Source organism: Zingiber officinale, chromosome 1B, assembly GCF_018446385.1.
Source record: "Zingiber officinale cultivar Zhangliang chromosome 1B, Zo_v1.1, whole genome shotgun sequence".
Lineage (NCBI taxonomy): Eukaryota > Viridiplantae > Streptophyta > Magnoliopsida > Zingiberales > Zingiberaceae > Zingiber > Zingiber officinale.
Window position 1 is genome coordinate 36706851 of NC_055986.1, and position 9638 is coordinate 36716488.

The 9638-nt window shown below is 32.6% G+C and overlaps 1 protein-coding gene across 1 annotated transcript; it reads right to left on the reverse strand.

Annotated features, from left to right (window-relative positions):
• Positions 1 to 5266: 5266 nt before the first annotated feature.
• Positions 5267 to 9069, reverse strand: LOC122055000 (actin-2-like). Its single transcript, XM_042616405.1, has 5 exons — positions 8936 to 9069; positions 7191 to 7259; positions 6709 to 7102; positions 5621 to 6234; positions 5267 to 5541 (listed from the first exon to the last, which is right to left on the reverse strand). The coding sequence occupies exons 2-5, from the start codon at positions 7245 to 7247 to the stop codon at positions 5476 to 5478; spliced, it is 1131 nt and encodes a 376-aa protein (XP_042472339.1). The 5' UTR covers positions 7248 to 7259; positions 8936 to 9069; the 3' UTR covers positions 5267 to 5475.
• Positions 9070 to 9638: the final 569 nt, after the last annotated feature.

Genomic DNA, 9638 nt, shown 5'->3' on the forward strand with positions numbered 1-9638 from the left:
ACCCGAGTCTAAAGATGAATCGGACTCAGAAGAAGAAGAAATCACCACCAAACTATTCAAACTAGTTTGGAAAGCACTTAAGAAGAAGAAGGTGATTCAATTGAACACGAAGGCTAAGTCTGGAGTTACCTGCTATGGCTGCAACAAGAAGGGGCACTACAAGTCTGAATGTCCAAACCAAAAGCAAGGAAGAAGGAAGGTGTTGAAGGCAACATGGTCCGAGTCATCGGATGAGTCAGACGAAGAAGAACACGAGCAAGCAAGCTTCGTTGCTCTACCAGCACAAGCGTACATTGTCAAAATCGAGTCTGAGTCTGAAATCGATGTGGAATCATAAATTGAGTCCAAAAGAAGTCACAGATCCTTATCCGTTTTTGAAGGTCAAACCACTTTGTAAGTTCTCTATTCGCTGGTACTCAAATAGATGAATTACTAAACTTAATTGAATACTTGTTAAGAAAATTGGCTAAATCCAATCTCTGGGTCAAGTCACTCCAAAAGGAGGTAACAATCCTTAAGGAAGTGACTAACTTGAGTTCTTTGACGGAGTAAATTTAAGAAAGAACCTCAACTCAAGTCCAACAACTTGAGGAAGAGAATTTCAATTTGAAAAGTCAAGTCAAGGAACTTAAGGACACATCGGAACGGTTCACCTTGGGTTTCAAGAAGCTTGATATGATTCTTGGAAAACAAAGGGTCGTATACAACCGAGCCGGACTTGGATACAAGGCTAAAAATCGATTCAAATCTTACTTGTTTTTAGTGAATCAATCAACTAAGAACCTAGTCCAAGCATGGGTCCCCAAATCTAACTTGACTAATCAAGTTGAACTTGATCAATATTGGATCTTCAAGGGGTCAAATCCATTACTTTGATAGACCTTATCGAGGTTATGATCTAGGGGGAGCAAAGAGAAAGACCATCTTTACAAATAAACCTAATTGATGCTTGATTTACTATTTTTCTCTTATACTTGCTTAGATTAGGATAAATAAGGGTTTATGCTTGATTCACACTTAACTAGTTAGACCTAGGATTTTCAGAAAAAAAATTAAATATTCAATTTCTTTAAAAGGTTTTGTCTATAAGTGGGTGATGATCCAATACCCAAGAAGGCCTAGTGTCTCACCACAACCTGGAAGTCAATTATTGAAATAAATATTTAATTGACTAACTGTTAAACCTTAATTTAACTCAAATATAAATCAATCCTTAGATTTGAATTTAAATTAAAGATTAAAATTGACCATCTCATAAAACTTATAAGGTTTCCTGATTGAAAATTTAAAAAAAAAAAAAATGAGATGGACCTAGGTTTAAAATAAAAAGTATTTAACTCAAATTAATTAAATTTAATTCAATTAAGTTAACTAAAATTCAACTAAAATTAATTCAATTAACCGAAGTCATTTTAATTAATTTTAAATTATTAATTAATTTCAAAAGTGTAATGAATTTCAAATTCTTAAGTATAATTAATTTTAAATTCTTAATCAATTTCAAAAGAACAATTAATCCTAATAATTTCAAAAATATAATTTTAAATTCTTAAGTATAATTAATTTTAGAAGGTTTATTACCTCGTCACAGCCTAGAAGCCAATGATTGAAATAAATATTTAATTGACTAACTGTTAAACTTTAGTTTAACTCAAATGTAAATCAATCTTTAGATTTAAATTTAAATTAAAGATTAAAATTAACCATCTCACAAAACTTATAAGGTTCCCTGATTGAAAATCTAGAAAAAGGTGAGATAGACCTAGGTTTAAGATAAAAAGTATTTAACTCAAATTAATTAAATTTAATTCAATTAAGTTAACTATAATTCAATTAATCGAAGTCATCTTAATTAATTTTAAATTATTAATTAATTTCAAAAGTATAATGAATTTTGAATTATTAATTAATTTCAAAATTATAATGAATTTCAAATTCTTAAGTATAGTTACTTTTAAATTCTTAATTAATTTCAAAAGAACAATTAATCCTAATAATTTCAAAAATATAATTTCAAATTTTTATGTATAATTACTTTCAAATTCTTAAAAGAACCATTAATCCTAATAATTTCTATAATATAATTAATTATTTTTCAAAACATAAATTTTAAATTTTAAACTTAGTTATTCTTAAATTAAAATTTAAACTTAAAAATTCAAATTTAATCTATTTTGATATTCAAAATTAAATTATTCTCCTTAGATTTAAATATCTTTCAGAATTCTCTATTTTACACAAACTCATAAGCTTAACATGTTTGATAATCTAGAATAGGTGAGCTGGAAAATCAGAAAAATAGATAATTATTTTTTTTGCTTGGACTCTAGGACCCTCAAAACTTAAATAATTTTCTTAAATTTTTAGGCATTAATCAAGGGGGAGTGAATCAAGTTTGAGTTAAATATTTTCTCAAAGTTTTTTTTTAAAATCTCAACTATCCTTTTACATTTTTTTAATTATTTAAAAAGAAGGGTTAAATTTTTCTTATTTAACTATTTTAAAAAAATCTAACTATTTTTGAAAAGTAGCTTTAAATATTTTATTTGAAAAAGGAAGTTCAAATATTTCTATATGAAAAAATAAGTTTTTGAAAAAGTACTTTTAACTAAGTTTTCATTTTAACTAAGTTTTTTTTATAGTTTTAAAAAGTTAAGTACTTAACTAAGTTTTGATAAAACTAAGTATTTGATAAAGTATTTTTAAGTATTTAAAATTATTTTCTTAGATAAGTATTTTTACAAGGATTTTTTTTTAAAACTAAGGAATTTTCAAAATTTAAATTTATCCAAATTTTTCGAAAAGGTAAGTATTTAGTTAAATTTTTAAGAAAATCTTTTCTAAAACTAAGTATTTAGTTAAATTCTTTTCTAAAGCTAAGTATTTAGTTAAATTTTTTAAAGAAAATCTTTCTAAAGCTAATTCTTTAGTTAAATTTTTTAAAGAAAATATTTCTAAACTAAGTATTTAGTTATATTTTTTTAAAATAAAATCTTTTCTAAAACTAAACATTTATTTAAACTTTTTAATCTTTTAAAAAGTTAAGTATTTTAAATCTCTTTTATGCTAAATTTTTTCAAAGTGATAAATTCAAAGGGAGCTTCAAATTAAAATTTAAGAAATTAAGAGTTAGTATTTTTTTTTCTTTTCTGTCTAATTTAGTATCTTTTTTATTATGTCAAAGGGGAGAGAAAGTTACATATTAGAAAGATAAAGTTAAGTTAAATATATAACTTTTGATTAAGGGAATCATAAGGGAGATTTTTTTCATTTTTTTAAAAATTATTTTACTTATGCATAAGTTCTTTTAATTGTTTCACTTATATTCATGCTTAAGTTCTTTACATTATTGTTATGTTTTACTTAACTTTGAACCAACTTACCATAATCAAAAAGGAGGAGATCGTTGGTGTATGGAACACCAGACGATCGAACCTAAGTTTTGATTATGGCAAAGAGTCCAAAGTTAAGGTTACTTGTTGTCTAACAAGGTTGAATGAGCTTGCAGGAAAGTTCTAAGTGTTCTTAGGTAAAAGTCCTAGTGGATTCTAGGCAGGTAGAAAACCCTAAAGGGAGGTAACCCTAGATCCTAGGGGATGGTAATCTTAAGTTCTGGAAAGTCCTAACTGCGGTTAGGCAAGACGAAGTCTTGGTAGGTCGAGCACTTTGGGCGAAATCCTATAGTTGGGGATTCTAGGTGAAAATCCTGATAATCGCAGACTAGGTGTAAATCTGGACAGGTCGTGGAGCTGACGTTCAGCATGAAGACCTGAAGTCTCGGACGCTGAGCAAAAGTCCAGATAGTCGTGGAGGACCGATCTGATAAAAGATAAACTCTCCTGAGAAGAGTAAGTGATGACGCATTCCCCCGAAGAGAAAACATTAAGCGTCGGTTCGACCTAGAGTTTCAGCGAAATTCAAAATCAGAACCAGACAATCAGAGGCTGCCAAATTTATATTATATATATTGTTTATTACCTACACTAACTTTGTTTTGTAGAAAAAGGAAGGCTGAAAAGCTGGTCCAGTGGCCCGGAGTCTGGGTGCCCGGACTAGCCTCGCCCAAGGAAGGCAGCGAGGGCCCAGGCGGTCCAAGCGCCCGGACTTGGTCCAGACGCCCAGACCCGAAAAATCATCCATAAGCCTACATGGAGCGCGTCAATTGGCTGGGACACGTGGTTCAGGCGCCCGGAGGGGTTTCAGGTACCCGGAACAACTTATATAAGCAACATTCGACTAGGGCTACATAACAATATTCAGAACGACTTCTGTTCTTGCACGCTACACAAGAAACGCATCCTCGACACCCAAATGATGCTCAGACGACTGAAGGCTTAATCTTTCAAATCTATAGTTGTCAGTATTCTTTACTTTACCGTTGTCTTAATCTTATAATTACATACTTGTACTATTTCAATTGATTAGTAGATTATCCATCGAAAGTACTATCACGTGCGGGCCCTGGAGTAGGAGTCGTCACATGCTCTGAACCAAGTAACTCTTGGTGTTTGTGATCGCTTTCTTTCTGTCTTGTCTTTTTTATACCACTGCATTTTACTCGAACATTTTCAAACGAACGTAAAAACCATAAGCACTATTCCCCCAACCCCCTCTAGCGCAACGATCCTACACATCTAATCCTATTTGAGGTGCTCATATAAGCTAATTATATTAATAGTTTATTTCACCTCTACTATCTTGAAAGCTATTATCATATCCCTTTATAACAACTTCTACTACTTCATCTTTTAGATAATTATCAATAATAATACCTACTCTATTTCTTATTTTACTTATTTCTATATACCATAACATAACTCAAATTCTCTATCATCTTTACATTCTCTCCTATATATTTTATCTATTATATATATATAATATTAATTATTCTTTTATTATTTTACCTGTGAACATTTCTATATTTCATATTTCAAATGTAAGATTTTATAAAATTTATTCTTATCCGACCGAAAACTCTTGCATATTTAATTATATATCTAAACTCATAGAAATGAAACTATTTTTATCGATACATCTTATTCAGACCCTGCAATATAGATACTTTCTCCAAATTCTCATGAAGATAAAACTATCTTTATTAATGACCTTATGTTCCTTCCGAAAAACATCCTAACAATAATACAATAAATTTATTTATTGAATATTTACCTGAACTCACAACCTAACACGAGTGGCCGAACTTGGGAAGGCCTGTAAATAAAAAATAGTCGCACGAAGTCCTATCAAGATTGAGACAGAGAGTCTATTAAAAAATAACTTACAAAATATCATTATAGAAATAACTTACAAAATATTATTATAGTCTCCAAACTATTCCAACTGATTCAAATTTAACGTGCTTGACATATTACCCAAAGAGCGATGTAACAAGGCAATCAACGAGCATTACAGCGAGAAAGGAAAACAAAGCAAACCAAAAATCCAGAACAGACTCATTTATAAACTCCAGAGCATCTAAAAGCACTTCCGATGAACAATAGCAGGACCAGATTCTTCATACTCTGCCTTCGAAATCCACATCTGCGACAAAGAACAAATATCATTTGGCTAAAGATGATAATGTGGAAAAAGGTGCCATAATAAGTTGACCAGAGCTTACCTGCTGGAATGTACTCAGTGAGGCCAAGATAGAACCACCAATCCAGACACTGTACTTCCTCTCAGGAGGAGCTACAACCTTTATTTTCATGCTGCTCGGGGCCAATGCAGTGATCTCCTTGCTCATTCGATCAGCAATGCCAGGGAACATAGTCGAACCACCACTAAGAACGATGTTACCGTACAAATCTCGACGAATATCGACATCACACTTCATGATGGACTGGTATGTCGTCTCGTGGATACCTGGGGATTCCATTCCAATGATAGAAGGCTGGAAGAGCACCTCTGGGCAGCGGAATCGTTCTGCTCCGATGGTGATGACCTGCCCATCAGGTAGCTCGTAGGTCTTCTCGACTGATGAGCTTGTCTTGGAAGCCTCTAGTTCTTGCTCATAGTCAAGTGCCACATAGGCAAGCTTCTCCTTGATGTCACGGACAATTTCTCGCTCAGCACTAGTTGTGAAGGAGTATCCACGTTCAGTAAGAATTTTCATGAGGGAATCTGTCAGGTCTCTTCCAGCAAGGTCAAGACGTAGGATAGCATGCGGAAGCGCATAACCTTCATAGATCGGAACAGTATGACTAACCCCATCACCAGAATCCAACACAATACCTGAGGAGAGACAACATCAAAGCTTAATTTAACCCAAAATCTTGCCTTACAACATTGCTAACAGACACACTGTTACCACATATACAAGTTTGTTGATATAAAAGATTTCACAATAACAGCACTGTTGCAGTAAGGATTTCTACAAATTTTCAAAAGAATAAGGAAAATGTTTTGATCGAGTGGTAAAAGTATGATTGCTTGGATAGCTAAATTTTTCCTGTGAACATAAATCAATTGCAAAGAATAAGGAAATAGAAATTAGCTAAGGTTTGATCATCAAAAATGTACTTTGGCATTTCATAAAATATTTAGCCAAAATTATTAGGATCCTATCATATATTTGTGTAACTGTATCCAATACCCTGTGTAGGGTTTGGTGTTGTCTCCTATTTTTGAGTAAGATGAGCAATTTATGGTAAATAAATAAAGTAAATGAACTACTGTATCTTGTAGTGAGCTTATGTGAAAAATTACCTGTGGTTCGTCCACTAGCATAGAGAGAGAGGACAGCTTGGATAGCAACATACATGGCAGGGACATCAAAAGTTTCGAACATGATTTGCGTCATTTTCTCCCTGTTCGCTTTAGGATTCAAAGGGGCTTCTGTGAGAAGAATTGGATGTTCTTCCGGTGCGACACGAAGCTCATTGTAAAAGGTATGATGCCAGATCTTCTCCATGTCGTCCCAATTACTAACAATTCCATGTTCAATTGGGTACTTCAAAGTCAGAATACCTCGTTTAGATTGGGCCTCATCTCCTACATAAGCATCTTTCTGTCCCATCCCAACCATCACACCAGTGTGTCGAGGTCGTCCAACAATACTAGGAAAAACAGCCCTCGGAGCATCATCGCCGGCAAACCCAGCCTATTGCAATGAAGATAATGAATTCCATTCTAGAAATAAAATACCAACTGAATAAAAAAAATAATAATCAGATGAAAATATCCCTAACCTTCACCATTCCCGTTCCATTATCACAAACAAGAGGTTGAATGTCTTCATCAGCCATTGTTTAATTGAACTGTACATGTTATAAAGAAACTCTTATCAAATGAAAATTAGGCAGAGCTACTTGAAATAACTATATATATCTATATATATAAATTTGATATGTTGCGGACCTTCTGCTGTGGATTCGTCCGAACTTAGACTTGGGACGCTTGGTGTTGATCCAAGTGCCCGTGCACGACATAGCACAGGCGCCTGGATTCATTCAGTATTTATTTTATTTTTTTTTTAATTTTGGGGTATATTATATGTATTTAAGGTTCAAGATTTTAGAATTTAGAAGTTGAGTTATAATAAATTTGAGCCAATAAAATTTCTCTAGGGTTCAGACTTCCCTCTTGATTTATAGTGTTCAAGATTAAAAATTTTAAATACTCACAAGGTATATTATATGTATTAAGTGTTTAAGATTTTAGAATTTAGAGATTGTGTTATATTGAATTTAAAGCTAATAAGATTTTCCCTTTAGGATTCAGGGACGCGCCTTTCTTAAGTTATAGCGTTAAAGATAAAAAATTTTAAGTGCTTATGGGATATAATATATATATATTTAGAATGTTTCGGGTTTAAGATTTAAGAATTTTTTTATTTTAATTTTTTTTTAAAAAATAATAAAAAAAAAAAGAATAGAGACACTTGGATTAAAAATAAAAACTGAATCGAGACGTCTGGATTAATTCAAAGCGCCTCGAACAACTTGTCACGGATATATATATATATATATATATATATATATAAGAGAAAGAATCGGCAGACTTACATTTTAACTGCTTTAGGTGCATATTGAAATCACAACAGGAAACTAGAGAATCTAATATTCAATAATAGGAAACAACTATAGGTCTCATGACAGGGGGAAACTAAGAATGTATGGCTATTGGCTAGATATCTTAAATAACTACCATATTGTGGAACTTCAGCTCTAATTCATTGTTCTGTCAACAAAATGCCAATAATTTGATTACAGTCTAACATCAAATCATATTAAACCCAGAAGGATCCTTTTTGCTCCATATATTCAAAGATAAAAGATTTTATTTTGATGTTGTGTCCTCACGATTCATATGCTACCCTGTGCTAGTCTGTTAGAGAGCCTACTGTATTAAGAGAACTATGCATGTGAGGTTCTTAGATAACACATACCAAGTCAAACAAATATAGATCAAACAAAAACTTTGTGCAGCATAGCGTAGAATGAATCAAAGAAACACACACACACACACAAAAACAGTGAACAAAACAGCGCCGAGAGAAAACCAAAAGAGAACAATCTATAGGTAAATGACAAGAATCCTCCTTTCACTGTTAACTGAACTAGATCCAGAAAGTTCACAATATCTATCAGTATTTTCCACTACTACCAGTCAATAGAGCGAATTCAGCATCTGCAAAGCCATCATATATCAATAAAAGTCAATAAACAAAAAAGGTATTTCCACAAAAATTACTGCTTCAAATACATCACTTCTTGATCCAGCCATCACAAGTTTGTGTTGACGCTAGGCAGACTATAGAAACCAAAGAAAGAAACCCTAGACAAGTATGAAGGAAAGGAAGATTTTATCCCAAACTATCCACCGATCAAAAAAAAAAAAAAAATCAGAAACTGTATTTTCAAGCAAAGCATCCAAATAGAAAAAAAAAACAAGATCGACAAAATACCAGAGCGAGTAAATAAGAGTTTCTTACCTATCGCAGAGATCGAAGGAGATGGAAGAACGTGGAAGACCGATCGTTGAAGAACCAGGGAGGAGAGCAAAGATGCAGGAATGTGGAAAGAAACGGCAGGTTTCAGCTATTTATTTAAAAAAACGTTTTTTTATTTTATTTTTTTTTGAAAAAACAAACAAATGGAAAGTCCCGAGGACGGTGGTAATCGAGGTCTCGATTCCCTGACTCATTAAATGTGCAAAACAGGGGAAAACAGCCGTTACATGTGGGTCCTTAAGAAAATCACCCAATGGAAACCAGAACTTCTATGTTTCCTGTTCGAACAGACTGGCAATGCGCAAGTCTATAAAGGGCAAAAATTAAAGAGCCCAGCTTTTAAATCTTCTGAAGGATCCACTCCAATCGAGGTTGCAACTGGCAACCAATCGCCAACGTTAACGTAAGGAACAAGTGGGTCCGAAAGCAAAGCGTCCAATAGCAGTAACAATAAGATGAGTGGAATCCACGTGTAGATTAGTGGATTCAAATTGTCGTATCGATTACTTTAAGCGAGATGGCTGGCAGTGACGGCAAAAGAGGAAGGCGGCCGATGCGTGTTAGTTTTTTTTTTTTAAATAAATGATGTGATAATTTTTAAATATATTACATATAATTGAATTATTTAAAATAATTCAATCAAATATATATTAATTAAAATTATAAAACAATATTATATTTTATC